General features: G+C 45.8%; 1 protein-coding gene across 7 annotated transcripts in view; it reads right to left on the reverse strand.

The window, feature by feature from the left end:
• The window catches only part of DNHD1 (dynein heavy chain domain 1), a 77,483-nt gene that overhangs the window by 22,694 nt on the left and 39,005 nt on the right, over positions 1 to 15,784 (reverse strand). For 5 of the 7 annotated variants that reach the window (XM_061380555.1, XM_061380554.1, XM_061380557.1 and 2 more), the window contains 11 exons: positions 15,537 to 15,723; positions 15,171 to 15,363; positions 14,641 to 14,929; positions 9,174 to 10,770; positions 8,698 to 8,906; positions 8,294 to 8,498; positions 8,115 to 8,217; positions 3,969 to 4,118; positions 3,543 to 3,725; positions 2,980 to 3,411; positions 2,293 to 2,764 (listed from right to left, as the gene is read on the reverse strand). In XM_061380555.1, coding sequence (XP_061236539.1) covers positions 2,293 to 2,764; positions 2,980 to 3,411; positions 3,543 to 3,725; positions 3,969 to 4,118; positions 8,115 to 8,217; positions 8,294 to 8,498; positions 8,698 to 8,906; positions 9,174 to 10,770; positions 14,641 to 14,929; positions 15,171 to 15,363; positions 15,537 to 15,723 — 4,020 coding nt within the window. Of the gene's footprint in view, positions 1 to 2,292; positions 2,765 to 2,979; positions 3,412 to 3,542; positions 3,726 to 3,968; positions 4,119 to 8,114; positions 8,218 to 8,293; positions 8,534 to 8,697; positions 8,907 to 9,173; positions 10,771 to 14,640; positions 14,930 to 15,170; positions 15,364 to 15,536; positions 15,724 to 15,784 lie in introns of those variants that run through there. The other 2 variants (XM_061380559.1, XM_061380560.1) reach the window with 2 other exon arrangements.

The following is a 15,784-nucleotide window of genomic DNA, read 5'->3' on the forward strand; positions in this document are numbered from 1 at the left end:
AGGGGCTGCATTCCATGGCCAGTCAGCCTAAGCTCCCCACTAATACTGTTTTCTTACTACAGCCCTGAGTTAAGGGCCAAGGTTTAGATGGATGACAGTTACACTAAGGCTTAGTGGAATTGGTGGAGTCCCCAGAACCAATGTTAAGAGACAGAAGCCAGAAGTTGGGGCTTAAATTCAACAACGAGAATATATCAAGAGTTCTGGCATCAGTTTAATAGGATCTTTACAAATGAAATCTGGAGGGGAAAAGATGAGAGATTTTAGGGGATTAACCAGAAACTCCCCCCTCTGGTAATAAGTGTTTGCTTAACTTTACAGCACATTCTAAGCCCCCATACCCATTCCAATAGGAAGTGGACATTTACGGTATAACGGCTACCAACAGGGTACTCTTGCCTGACCTTCCTCTCACAGATACTTCTGGGGGACAATGGGCAAGGAAAATTATACTATTTATCAGAACTCAGGGCAGCTGAACTGGCTGTCCAGGAACTGACTCCAATGAATTCAATTAGCCAGTGAAATGATGCTAATCTTTTACCTTCTGTCTGGCATTGCACAGTATCTGCTAGAGACCAATATAATGTGTATTTCTTACCCTTTCCAAGTTTCTAAACAGAAGTTTATTATAGTTATCTTGATTTGATTTTGCTTCTCTTTGCTTATCAGGTGTATTCTTAAGGTGAGATTCACTTAATCTAGGATAGTTTACAGAACCACCATGAAAAGCCATATCCAGATCTGATCAAGAGATTATTCAGAGTTTCAGGACTCAGAATTGGATATAGCAGCTGGATGTTTCTTTAGGGTGTCTCTTATTAGAGAGGGGGTAAATTAATTCATAGCTACACATGTGCTAGCAGTATAGTGGATGTTTTTGCAATGGTGTATGGGCACAACAGAAAGTCATATACTGGACAGCCAAGGGATGGACTGTAGTATCGATAGCAGTAAGACACTGGTAGTAATAATGACTACTGACTCAATGGACATGAATTTGAGCCAACTCTGGGAGATAGTGAAGGACAGGGAAGTCTGGCATGCTGTAGTCCATGGGATCACCAAGAGTCGAACATGACTCAGTGGCTAAATAGCAACAAGAACAAATAATGACTGAGAACTTATTATACATTAGGCACTGTGTAAACTCTTTTTTTCATGAATTATCTTAATTCTCACAACACTTTATGAGATGGCTATAAGACCCTGATTTTATTGGCAAACAAACTTAGGCTTTCAGTTCAGTTCAGTTGTTCAAGTCATGTCCGACTCTTTGAGACCCCATGGACTGCAACACGCCAGGCCTCCCTGTCCATCACCAACTCTCAGAGTTTACCCAAACTCATCTCCATTGAGTCAGTGATGCCATCCAACCATCTCACCCTCTGTCATCCCCTTCTCCTCCTGCATTCAATCTTTCCTAACATCAGGGGTCAGCTCTTCGCATCAGGTGGCCCAAGTATTGGAATTTCAGCTTCAACATCAGTCTTTCCAATGAACACTCAGGACTGATCTCCTTTAGGATGGACTGGTTGGATCTCCTTACAGTCCAAGGGACACTCAAGAGTCTTCTCCAACATCACAGTTCAAAAGCATCAATTCTTCGATGCTCAGCTTTCTTTACAGTCCAACTCTCACATCCATACATGACTACTGGAAAAACCATAGCCTTGACTAGATGGACCTTTGTTGGCAAAGTAATGTCTCTGCTTTTTAATATTTTTTAAACTTAGGCTTTAGAGAGATTAAATACCTTGCCTTAGGTCACACAGCTAGCAAAGTACAAATATTTGACCCAGGTAGTCTGCTTATAGAGCCCCAGTTACAGACTACTTTATTATATACCTTCTGTTCTAGAAATCTATTATTTTTACCAGTACAACCCTCAGCCCCTTCTTCTGGGAAATAAACACTCTTCCTTCCTTCCCCTAGGAAATGCTCTTTCTGATGCTCTACTCAGATGGGTCCCTGATCTAAGCAGAAACAATGGAAATATTTCCCCAGAATTCCTGATAAATTTGAATAGGAAAACTCTGAGTCATAGTCCAAGGTTCTAATAGTGCTGAGCAGACCAGGAAGTGGAAGATTATGGTCAGCCACATAGATTCACCATCATTGCAGTATGGGCCCAAAAATATACATGTGACCTGATTTATTAATATCATATTGGCTGAAGAAATCTGGGATACCCTGGCCAGAATATTTAGTGTCTTCATTGTGAAAGGGAAGAGTGCATGTGGCTGAGAGTGTTGAGCAGCTCAGATATCAGTTTATTATCCCTGGATTTACCTGTGCCATTGGTGGGACTGGTGGCCAAGCGTCCAGCCTCTTCCAGAGGCAGCGGCTTCAGCCAGATGAGGGCTTCGTTGCCGGGGTCAAGCAGCAGGGGCCAACGGCAGCTGAAGTAGTGAGTGCAACTTCGCAAAAGCAGCGCCGCCAGGCGGGCTGACTTTGCCTGGGGCTTCTTGTCTCGGTCCCACTGGAACTGTTCAGATTCGGAGCTCAGCAAGGACACAAGGCTGAAGGGAGAGCGTATGGAGAGCAGAGGGTTCTTTGGCAACCTAGCGACAGATTTCTGCATCTGCTTCAGGGCCTGTGCCACGTCATCTGGGCCCAGCGGCTCCTGACAGCCCCTGCAGAGAGCCAGCCACTTGTCCAACAGCTCCTGGCGTCGCACTGGTGGGAAGGGACCCAGGTAGTTGATGGCAGCTGAACACAAGAGGGTATCTCCGAGCACCGTGGAGGAGTGACCCTTCAACTTCTGGTGTGGAAGGGAAGACCAGACAGTGTGTGGGCTGGCGGGGAGGGTACAGGTAGAAGGTCTGGTGGGGAGGGAGCAAGGCAGGGTGTGGGGGAAAGCGTGGCAAGGAGGGCAGAGTGGGACAGAGGGAGGCGGTGAGGGCATGGGGAGGGGCAGAGGAGTGGTCTGCAGTGCAGAAATGAGCTTTAGGGGGCAATCTAGAAGGAGCTGGTTACCTGGAGCTCCGTAGTCCAGGAATGCATAGGCGTGAGCAGGGCAGCCTCAACCGGCCACTTGTGATGTTTGCCACACTGAGCCTGCCCCAGATTCTCGACCACACGCTTGTGGGAAGTTTGGGCATTTTCCAGATTCTTAGACAGGGCCAAACTGTGCTCTAGAATCTCCTGGGCCTGGAATTCATACTGGCCCAGGCGGGCCTGTTCCCGAGCCAGTGTCGCCTCCACCTGCCGCAATAGCAGGCCCGTGGGCAGTCCTCGGCGCTGTGCCAGCCCATAGCACAGAACGGCCCAGAGCCAGGCTGCCAGGCTTGCTATAGGTATGCTCACTGCCCGCAAGTCTGCATCGCTCATGCCTGGAGCTTTCAGAGCCAGGTTTAACTTGATTATCTCTGCATCTGTCATCTTCTCCTTGGGGAAGAACACCAGCTCCTAGGGGAGTTTGTGTTAAGAGGGGTGGAGGAAGACACGGATGCTCTGACCTTGTCCCAACAGCCTCGCTCTGCCAAGTTGCCGCTTTATGCCTGCATTTCTCCTCCTCCGTGGAGCCCCACATTTCTTACCTGATAAAAATCCTCAGAGCATAGCAGCTGCTTGGCACTGGCCCAGCCTGTTTCACGGTGGAAGAGGTCACACAGAGCATCAGTCACCTGGACCACAGACTCTGGTGGTGCTCGATAGCTTCTTATCTCCTCAAAGTCAGCCACCTGCAGCTGGCTCAGGGGCCCCAGAAATGCCTTGCCCATCTAAACAAGGAGAGACGTGCAGTTGCAGTGAGCTCCCAGAATGTCCTTTCTTCCTTCAAGGTATTTCCAGGAGGGACCATCTTCTCCTAGGGTCTCCAAGGGACTACACCCCAAGCCATCCTATTACCTTTGCCCCAGGAGACTCCATGACAAGCCAACCCATCCTCTCCTCTGGGCATCCTAGGAGAGGTTGTTCCCTTCCAAGAGGGGATCAGTGCAGGGCAGGTGGTGGGAAGAGCGCACCTGCTCTAGGAAAGCCTCATACTGAGCCCGCAGGGCATCCCGCTGCTTGGTCAGGTTCTCAATGAGGTTCTCCTGCTGCCGACACTCTGTCAGCTGCCGCTTGTACAGAATCTTGCTTTGGTCTAGCTGATGATTCAGTCTGCCAAGGCTCTGTGAACAGAGTTTAGGCTCTGCAGCTCCAGATCTTGGGCCAGGTGGGACTACCCCAAGGGAAGACCCCACATGGGCTTGGACTCAGCCATACTCCTGACAGTTGTATGACCAAGTTGACCATTAGGGTGACCCAGTTGGACTCCAAGTAGGCTACAGATACGTGCTGAGCTCTGAAACTGTCATTCCCCAGTCTGTGAGTTATACATCTAGTCAGGCAGCCTCACTGTGTGGGTTGGGTGCTTCTGACCTACCATAAAGGCCTAGGCGATCTGAATCCAAAGCCTACGTGCTTAACCACTGGGTGACACTCTATCTTACTTGACCTGCTAGTGGCATTTGTCACAGAAGAAGCTCCTCCCTGTTGAAACATTCTCCTCTCTTGACTTTCATCAGACCATGTTCTTCTTTGGCTTCTGTGGCTGCTCTTCCTCATTCTCTTCCTCTACTATCCCTTAAATATTTCTCAAAAAGTTTTCAGGGCCCCCTTATCTTATCATCTTTCTGTGTACCTCCCTAAACTCATGGCTCTGATTATCACTTATATTTTAACAACTCCAAATCCTTATATCTAGCAAGATTCTTCCCCAAGACCCACACCTCCATATCCATCTGCTTAATGGGAATTTCCTCTTCAGTGTCTCACAGACCCCTCAGACTCCACATATCCAGAAATTAATGTATTGGTGATGGCTCCTCAGATCTCTTACAATCCTATTCATCTCTTCATGTATTCTTTCCTCAGAGATCTGTGGCAAAATACATCCAAGTTTCCCAAGGAAGAAACCTGATGGTTACCCTGACTCCACCTCTTCTAGTCCCCCAAATCAAACCCATCTTCAAGCAAGGCCTTTCTGTTTTATCTGCAATATGTCTCTCATGTCTACTTCCATCCCCAAAACCATGACTCACACCCACGCGCTCTCACTCCTGATCTTTTGCACTGGCTTCCTAACTCCTACTCCCCCTCCTCTAATCTGCTTTTCATGCTGCAAGCCTATTTGGTTTTCTCAAAGGCAAATAGCAAATCATCATGTCTCTTAACACTCGCCGCTGTTATATTTGGTTTACAGTACCTCCGTGACCAGGAGGCTTCTGTTCATCTTTCCAACATCATTTGCTTTTCCTCTCCCAGCAGCGTGCTCTCCAGCCATTCCTGACTTTCAGTTCCTCCAACCTGGCACACACACTCTTGCCTCTGGGCCTTTGCACTTGCTGTTACTTCAGCCTGCAACATTCTTCCCACCCCCTTTCATACCAAATCTCACCTGACCTTCAGGTATCAACTTTGATGTACTTCATCCTTGTGTTTACATATTTAACGAATGCTTTTGGTGCTTACCAATGCCTCTGTGCTACACAGTGTGGTACTATGCTCTCTCTAGGAAGTTTGTTTTTTTTTTTTTTTACTTCTTTTTTATTTTTTTTAATTATGAAAAGATGATAACACATTTACCAGAAACTTGGAAAATACAGAACAATGGTACATATAGTTCTACTATATATTTCAATTATTTTTCAAGTAGATAAATTAAGATTTTTAGTTGGAGTTCAACATCAAGCTCTCAAAAATTAATAGAATAATTATACAGAGAAATATAAGGATACAGTAGTCCCGAAAAGCACTATGAACCAATTCAACACAAGACTTATACAATTTTAGGAAGTCTTTCTTGACACTTCAGAGCATCCTGGACTCACTCTGTCATAATGCATTGTTTTGTAACTACTTGCACGAGCCTATATCTTCCAGCAAACTAGGTACCATGAAGGACAAGGAGAGCGCCTGTCTTTATCAGGAGGCCATCTACCATCAGTACATGATGACATATTGGGCTTTTGCTACATGCCAGCACTTTGAAGTACTTTACATGTAAAGGCCTCATTTAATCCTCATCCTAATCCCTCTGGATCTGAGTTTTTTCCTCTGTAAAATAGAAGAAAGAATGGCCTCCTTAGGAAAGTGGAGGTGAGAATTCTATCTACCTAGATAGGAGTCGGACACGACTGAGCGACGTCACTTTCACTTTTAACTTTCATGCATTGGAGAAGGAAATGGCAATCCACTCCAGTGTTCTTGCCTGGAGAATCCCAGGGACGGGGGAGCCTGGTGGGCTGCCATCTCTGGGGTCGCACAGAGTCGGACACGACTGAAGCGACTTAGCAGCAGCAGCAGCAGATGTAAACATAAACGTCTCCTGCATTGCAGGCGGATTCTTTACCAACTGAGCCATGAGGGAAGAAGTCAGGATAGATGTAGATATGCACAAAAGTATTAATGAGTGCTCACACAAAAAATACGGAATTCAATTAAGCTTTGCTGAGCACAGTCATAAATAAATGAACCAACTGAATATGAAAGGGAAAAGAGATGGAGGGGTCCAAGATGACTCCTGGGGTTCAGCTTAAGTGACTAAGTGGAGGGCGGTGCCATTTCCTGCGGTGGGCAACTGAAACAAGTACACACGGTTATGGCTGTTAAGTGAATGCCCCTGAGACTATGAACATCTCTTATCCAGCTCTGGGCTTCTTATGTTCTGATCCAAGGATCAGAGAATAATAGCTCCCCTAAACTATATAAAAAATCCCTGGTATTAATCATTTGGAGAAAAAGCAAGACCTGAGATAGACAACTGGAATTTGGAAATCATGGGAAAGAGGACTCCCGTTCATCAATGAACTTCTTAATTTTTTGCATCTCAATCGAGTCTTAATTTTTAATCTAAGCTAGTGATCCTCCATGGTGAATGGTAGGAGGGCAACGGTACTACGAGGACTCCACAGGACACAGTGAAAACCACGTATGGAGACACTGTGTAAGCCATGCCCCGGGGCTGTGCCACGCCGAAGGATAGCCCTGACCCATCAGAAGAGGAGGGTTCGGCATGGGGAGCTGGAAGACCTGAAACCCCAGGAGAAAGCAAGTCATAGTATCTGCTTGTGGACTGATCACTAGTAACTATCTCACTGTAGTTACTCCTGAACCTTCATCAAAGTTTTGTGTAGGCAGGAAAGGGGAAAAAATGCAATATCAGAATTCCTCTTATTAAAAATGAAACAAAAACCAAAAAAATGTCTATTTTAGGAAAGCATTTTTAACTAAGAGTGTTTGACTACAGAACATGTAATGATGCCACTGCTACCAATTTTAGCTAGATATGAGCGGTTTGCTTATTCAAAGAAGGAAATTGCTCTGTATAAGAAAGCAACAGGATTTAGAGTAAGGACTGGGAAAAAAATCTCTTGTTACATAAGCATTGCCTTTGGGAAGCGCTAAAGGAAAAATAGGGTGACTGAACAGCATTGGGAGCAGTGCTGTGGAGATGGGACAGGGAGAGAAAACTCTGTCACTAGGAAATGCCCTGTAGAGGAAGGTGACAGGAAAATAGGACACTGAGATCTAGTAAAGCATTTAAACCTATTTCTGGTTCTGTTCGAGAATGTAAATTGCCCCCACTGCCATCACCCATCTGCATTTCCCCACTGTACCTGACAGTGTCCATTTTTGTATACAGAGTGTATAAATTTGTATATTTGGTGTACTGTGGAAGGACATGCTGCAGGAACAAAGGGGTATGGGAAGAGAGGACAGCTACAAGAGGGGTGCCAACCAGCAGTGAGCAATAGAGAATCCAGGAGAAGAGGATTAAAGTGAGAGGGGACCATGAGGATGTAATCCTGCCCCATCCCCAATGGGAATCTCTGCAGAGCTTGGGAGCATACTGAACTTCACACAGTCAAGGTACTAGGGACAACCAGAAGCAGACACTTGGGTTTCATGCATTTAGAGGAATCAGCCTGATCTCAGATGTGCCACAGGGAAGTTTGAGCCTGAGCTCTAGAGGAGGAGGCAGCAGGGATTAGAGACAGCCCCTGGGGGAAGAGGGGCTCTCAGGAGACCAGAACTAAGGTTCAGTCTGGTTGGTTTCTGCAAAGTCATTGTTTGGGCTCCTGCTTTGACCTACTGTACATGCCTCAAACTCCTCTCCCCCTTACCTTATGGGAGCCTTTCAGCTGCTCCTCCAAGTTGAAGACCAGGGTGGTGTGGGCACTGTGCTTCTCAATCAGCATCTTCAGATTTTCCAGGGCATTCTGTATCCTGAAGACACAGTGTGCCAGTGAGTGGACCTGAGGGAGTGGAAGGAGATACAGGGGAGGGAATGGGGGTCACTCACCGCTGGGCCCTGTTCTTAATGTGCAGGGTCATCCATTGCCGCTGCAGTACAAAGGTGTCCAGGAAGTCCAGGAAGGTCTTGGGAGTGACGAGTGACAATTCAGGGCACAGGTGCCCTTGGTAGCTGGCAGCCGAAAGGTGGATGAGAGCCATGGCTTTGGCCACGCTGGGAACTGAGGCCTGGATGTCTGGGAACCTCAAGGAGTCTGCAACAGGCATGACTTTAGCCTGGACTTGTGAGCTTGTAGGGGAAGAAAGGAAAGGGACCCTCTCTCCTCGCTCAGGAAGGAGGGCAGAAAAGGTGAAGGGAGGCTCAACCAGGTTCTAGAGAGAGACTGACCCAAGTATCAGTCCTCTTTAGAACCTGGTCTAGATGAGGGGTGAGGGCAGGTAAGGAGGGCTCACCGTTATCAAGGGGTGGGCTCTCAGCGCCCTTCAGGTGATGCTGGGCCACAGCGACCAGGGAGTCTTGGTCCCAGGGTTCATAGCGGTCAGTGCAGGCGATGGCCAGTTGAAGGAGCCTCAGGAAAAGGGTGGAGGGTAGCTGTTTGCGGGCCTGGTCATCTCCGATCAGGATGAACATGTGCAGGTGACTCCGCACCTGATGGCAGAACCTGTGGGGCCGGAGCTCTGATGCCGTCCTCTCCTTCATCCCTGTCTGCCCACAGGTCCCCACCCCAACCCGACCCTCAGCCCTGCTCTTCTGTGATGCCGTCCTCTCCTTCATCCCTGTCTGCCCACAGGTCCCCACCCCAACCCGACCCCTCAACCCTGCTCTTCCGTGCCCCCTCAGTAGCCCTTAAGTTTTGTGGGGGCTTTTGGCCTTTGGCCAGGGTGAAGCCAGAGCAGAGCGACCCCTGGCTTGGGGGTCTTGGCCTCACCTCTGCCACAGAATTTCCTTCTTGATGTTCTGCTTGACACTAAGGCTGTCCCTGGGGAGATGTCCTTCAATGTTTTCCAGATCTGCCTCTGTGTACAGGTCAGGAAAACTGCCTGAGGTTGCCAGGGCCAGCAGGCGATGAAAGGTAGTAAGATCCACACCCTTGGGCACCAGCAGGGCCACTGGCTGGCCTAACATGCCAGCATGCCAGCTGACCTCCCTTAGACACCGGAGAATGGCTTCCTCTGATCCACACGGCAGACGGAAGAGGCGGGTCTGACAAATGCCAGCAGCCAGAGTGATGGCAGTACGGCGCCCAGTCCCCTGAGCCCCTGCGAGCAGGAGGCCATGCTGCTGGGGCATGGCCAACACCCGGACCAGGCGGGCCACATGCCGGGCCATCGAGTGGCACCGGGCAAGGTGGGGGTTCAGCCGCAGCTGAGCAGCTGAGGTGGCCAGCTGCTCCTCCAGGCTCATCCACTGGCGTTCCAGGTACAAGTTGGAGCTCTCAGAGTTGGACTCTAGTATCAGTTCCTGACTGAAGACCAGGTCTGAGGGCTTCTCCTGGGGCCGGAGTAGCAGCATTGGGAGCAACAAGGGTGAGACCATGTCTTCTTGGGCTGCCTTCTGACCCAAGTTCTTAGATTTATTTGGCTGGAGTTTGTAGCTGGAGGTCCTTGTGCCTTCCTCCTGGCTTATCTTCTGACTCATGTTTCCTATGGTCATCTTCCTTACTGGTGCTACGGGTGGTGCTGAATCATTGCACGGTGAGCCTGTGATGACCGGAAGGTCGTACGGGGCCTCCTCCTCCTCCGTCTCACTCCCGCTGTTGCTCAGGTCCTCCCACTGAGCCAGCTCCCCTTCAGATTCCACTTCAGGCACCTTCTCTTCCTCCTCCTCTTCCTCATAACCCTTGCCCAGGCTCTGGGGTGCTGGCCCACAGCAGAAGACATTCTGAGCTACCTCTAGGAGCAGTCTGGCACAGAAGGAGCGTTCCTTGAGGCTGTCCAGCCGGTCACAAAACGTTCTCTGTGCCTCATGCAACCAGAGGCGCACGATGTTGCGCGTGGCCATCATGATCATCAGGCGGGTGCCACGTAAGCCGGACACGCGGCGCAGGTGCTCTTGATGGTTGAGACAGTCCACAAAACCCCGGGAGCCCACCCTGATGGGCAGCAGCTGCAGGCTGCCCAGAAGCTGGCTCACAGAATGCATGGAGAAGCGGTAGTGTGGGCGGAGGGGTGAGGGCATAAAGCAGTTGCCCACTGCCTCCCAGGCCTCCAATGAGGCCCGAACCAGGGCTCTTGCTAGAACACTCTCCCGCTCCACAGAGGGGAAGCGCTCGAGCCAGGCCTGTATGCTGGGCATGTGCCTGCTCAGCAGTGTGGCCTGGGTCACACTGCCCAGGGCCAGCACTGTGAAGAGCCGAGAGAGGCGCGGGCAGAGCAGCTGCTCGCAGAAGCCTGGCACCGTGGCAGTGGCCAGGAAGTTGACTCCAGGCTGCAGCGTCTGCAGCTCCAAGGTGCTGTGGGTGTACACAGTGCCATCTATGGCCTGACGCAGAGTCTCCAACAGTGGCTGACAGCTCTTCTCTGGGTCTGGGGGCCATGAACAGAGAAAACCTGCGTGAGGCCGAACAACAGTGTCACCCTGCTCCTCCTCTCCCTGCCTCTGTGGGTCTGCACCTGGCACACGTGGGGTTCTGAAGAAGCTTATGCATCTGGGATGTTGGGACTGGGTCATGTCTGAGCGCATTGTTCTCTCTCCCTAGAAGTGAGTGATTTTTTTTTCCTTCTTCCCTGAATCCTACCTCTAAGACCAATTACATATTCATTAACTGAAGGTTAGTGAACAGAAAGGTTTGGAAACCTGATCTGACCACAGTAGAGGGAAAAGTGCAGTCACTACAGTCAAAGATAATGGAGTTATATCTCATGCAGGCTTTTATAAAGTCAACTTTATCGAGAAATTATTTCTATAAAATAAAATGTACACATTGTAGATAGTTCAGTGACTTCTGACAAATGTATATGTCCGTGTAACCAGCACCCCAGTGATATTTAGGACACTTTCATCACCCCAGAAAGTTTCCTCCTGCCCCGCTGCAGTCAATCTCCTATCACACTGTCCCAGGAATTTCTATCTGATCTGACGTCTATCATTATGGATTAGCTTTGCCTATTCTAGAACTTCATACAAAGGCAATCATACAGTATGTGGTTTACCACGTCTGGCCTCGTTCACTCAGCGTGATTCTGAGATTCATCCTATTTTGCGTGTATCAGTGATTTGTTCTGTTTCATTGCTGAGTGATATTCCATGATGAAAATATCACAGTTTGTAGATCCACTGACACTGATGGACTTTTATGTTGTTTTGAGGTTTTGACTGTTCAGAATAATGCTGCTATGAACATACATGTGCAAGGCTATTTGAGAACATACACGTGCTTTCATTTCACTTCGGTAAATACCTGTGAGCAGAACTGCTGGGTCATATAGTAAACATACATTAAATAGGGAAGAAACTGTCACACTTTTTCTCCCCCTATAGTTGTATCATTTTCCTACCAGCAAAGTGTGAGGGTTTCAGTTGCTCCACATTTCACAATTACTATCAGTCTTTCTACTTAGAATCTTTCCAGTAGGTGTGAAGTACTGTCTCACAGGTTTTACATTTGGAGTTCACTGATGCATAACCGTATCAAACACATTTTCATGTGCTATTCGTCACTCACGTATTTTTCTTTTGTAAAGTGTCTACTCAAAGTTTTTTGTCCATTTTTTAAATGGAGTTTTTCTTACTGAGTTGTAAGAGCTTTTTTATGTTTTCAAGGTACAAGAGCTTTGTTAGATATATGTATCTTGAATTTTTTCTATGGATTTTTTTTTTTTCGTCTTCATAAGTGTCTCTTGAAGGGCATAGGTTTTAAATTTTGGTGAAATATAGTTGTATCCTAAGAAATCATTGCTTCTAGCCAAGTTCACACAGATTTTTCTTCAATATTTTTTTAAGATTTATAGTTTTAATTTTTATACTTGTCTATAATCTATTTATAATTGATTTTTGTGAATGTTGTGAGGTAAGATTCAAGATTCTTTTTTTTTTTTCTCACACATACATACAGATGTTTCTACCCCAAGAATTATACTTTCCCCCAGTGAATTATCTTGGAGCACTTGTTGAAAATCAAATGACCATAAATGACCATATAGCAGATTCATGATTCTGTTCCATTAGGCTGTATCCATGTCCTTATACTGATATTGGTATTTATTACTTGATTACTATAACTGTGTACAGTAAGTCTTAAAATCACTAGTTTAAGCCTTCCAACTTTCTTATTTTTCAAAGTTGTTTTGGCCCTTCTAGGTCTTTCGCATTTCCATGTAAGTCTCAGAAACAGTCTGTCAGTTTCTAAAAAATAAAAAAAAAAAAATACAAAATAAACAAGACTTTCTAGTTTAGACTGGGGCTGCACTGAATCTGTAGATCAGTTTGGGAGAAGGAACACCTTAACACTGGTGACTCATCTGATCTAAGAACATGATATATTTCTACATTTACTTAATTCTCTTTTATCTCTGCAGTATTTAGCAATTTTCAGTGTGTATCTTTCACTAAGTTTATTCCTAAATACTTTAAGCTTTTACATGATATTTTAAATGATACTTAAATTTTTAATTTCTGGTTGTCATTAGGATGTAGAAATAATAATGATTTCAATAGATTGACTTTGTATGCTGTGAGCCTGCTAAATTCACTTATTTATTCTGATAGTTCTGTAGTTTTGTTTTTGCTTTTGGTAGATCCTTAGGACTCTCCATGTAGTAAATCATGTTATATGCTAGTAGAGATAGTACTTCTTTTCTAATTTTAAAGGCTTTTCCTTCTTTCTCTTATTGTATTGATAGCAGTCTCTGTTCACTGTTAAAAAGCAGCAGTGAGCGTGGACACTCTTGCCTTGTGACTGATCTTATGGAAAAAATGTTCAATATTTCACAATTAAGTATGTAATTAGCTATAGATTCCAATAGATATCCTTCATCAAATTGAGAAAATTCCTTTCTATTCCTAGTTTGCTGAGAGTTACCATAAATAGTGTTGAATTTTATCAAATGCTTTTTCTTTATCTACTAGGATGATCTTATACTTTTCTCCGTTATTCTCATGTCATGCATTATACCAATTGATTTTTGAATGTTGAGTCAACTTGCATTCTTGAGATATATCCCCACTTGATGATAATGTGTTGCTAAATTTTACTTAATATCTCATGAGGATTTGTTTTGCATTTATATTTATGAAAGATCATGGCCTATAATTTATTTTCTTGAAATATCTTTCAGAACTTGGTATTAGGGTTTGGTGGCCTTATCAAATGAGTTGAAAAGTATTTACTCCATTTTCTGAAAAACTGTAGGTTTTCATTTTTTTCTTAAAATTGGATATAATTGAACTGTGTAATAACCATCCAGGACTGGGAATGTTTATTATTATGAATTCAAATTTTTAATAGATCTATAGGGCTATTCTTTTCCTATTCTTTTTCTTCTTGAGTTAGATTTTGATAAGGTGTGTTTTTCAAGGCATCTGAATTACTAAATTTATTACTATAAGTTTTTCTACAATATTCCCTTGTTATTCTTTTTAATATCTTTAAAATAAAACCTCTTTCATTCCTGATATTGATCATTTATATTTCCTATTTTATTTCTTGATTTGTGTTACTTAGGGATTCATTTATCTTTTTAAATTTTTGCTTTGCTGATATTTTTTATAGTTTGTGCTTTTTATTCTATTTCATAGATTGCTGGTCTGATCTTTATTATTTATCTCCTTCTAAGTATTTTAACTTGCTCTTCTTTTCCTAGATTCTTAAGCTGAAAATATAGATCACTGGTTTCAAATTTTTCTTATTTTCTAATTAGGAATTTAAAGGTGTAAACTCTCTGAGCACTGCTTTAACTACATTCCACAAATTTTGATATATTGTGTTTTCATTATTATTCAATTCAAAATAGTTTCTAATTTCCCTTTGAGTTTCTTCTTTTATGCATGAGTTATCTAGAAGTGTGCTGTTTAATTTCAAAAATTGGGGAATTTCTAGTATCTTACTGGTTTTTGTTGCTAAAGTCAGAGAAAATATTCTGTAAAAGTTAATCCTTTGAAATTTGTTGAGACTGATTTTATGCATAAGGTCTATCTTGGTGGATGTTCCATGTGCACTTGAAAAAAAAGTACATTTTGCAGTCAGTGGATATAATGTTCTCTAAATGTCAATATGGTCAATACTGCAAGGGATGCAAGGGACAAGATTATTCAGTGAGCATATGTAGACTAAGAAGATATTAAGAATGGAACACTCAAGTCTGGACTGTAGATATAGGTCTGAGAGTCGATAAATACAGCTAAGGATTTTAGAGTCAAAAGAAAGGACGATGACTCCTTCCCTCCCGACTCCTCACCGGAAGCAGCCAGGTGCAGATCCTCCAGCAGGAAGAGGAGAAAACCTTTAGAATCCAGGTGCCGCGCAGTCCATGGGCCGGCTTGTGATTGCCCCTGGACCTCCCGGCTCAGCAGGAGGCGAAGGTGGGTGGTAGTGACAGCGGGGTGAACGGGGCTGTTTATGTAAGGGTGCTGTGGCTCCACCAGCACTTCCACAAAGGTTGTCTTCCCTGTTGCTGCCTCTCCAGCCAGCAGCACTGGGTGTCCCTCTGACAGAAGCAGGTCCACCACGTACAAGAGCCGCTCAGTCTGCAGGACAGGAGCAGGGCTTACTGTGGCAGCTCCTGGTTAGCACAGTAATCTAGCTGAAAGTAAAGGTCTTAGGAGGCTTACATTAAAGTTGTATTTGCAGAACACTTCATGTATTCTTGTGATTTTAAAAACGTTTCAAGGAATGGGAGCAGGCAGCCCTCGGCTATGCCGAGGACATGTACAACCCAGGATATCTCTTTGAGCCCCAACCCCAGCTTCAGCCCCACTGTCCTCACACCTGGGGAGAAGGGTAGAAGGTGCCCTGAGTTCCCTTGATGCGGCTGCCCAGGTATTGGCCAGTGAAGGGGGCCAGTGTCCCATCTTCGGGGCATACATGTAGGTCAAACACCGAGTCTGAGGGTGGCAGCTCACAGTAGTTGGAGAGGCAACTAATAGAATCCCTCAGGAAGGTGTCATAGAGGGGCCAGAGCCTGCTCAAATGAACATACGGTGAGAGTGTCATATGGTTACAACAGTTCCATTACACTCAGTTTCCATACACTCACACACCCCACCCTTCTCCAACAATGGCGCCAGGGTTTGGACACCCATGGGTCGTTCCATTTCCGCCCTCTCCATTTCCCCCCTCCAGCCCTGTAGATACCTGGAGGGAAGGTGGGCTCCGAAGCCCCAGATCACAGCAAAAAGAAAGCTGCTGATGGCCAGCAAGTGCTCCCTGCGCTTACTAGGCACGGCATCACTGTCAATCTGGCTCTGGTGCAGACAGCTGTTTTTTGAGGCCTTGATGCTTCGAGCCACTATACACTTTGAATCACTATAGCTGAGGTCCTCTATGAAGGTCACCATGGCCAGGAAAGGAGCCCCAGTAGGAAAAAAGAGGAGGGGGTGGGA

This window comes from Bos javanicus, chromosome 15 (assembly GCF_032452875.1).
Source record: "Bos javanicus breed banteng chromosome 15, ARS-OSU_banteng_1.0, whole genome shotgun sequence".
NCBI lineage: Eukaryota > Metazoa > Chordata > Mammalia > Artiodactyla > Bovidae > Bos > Bos javanicus.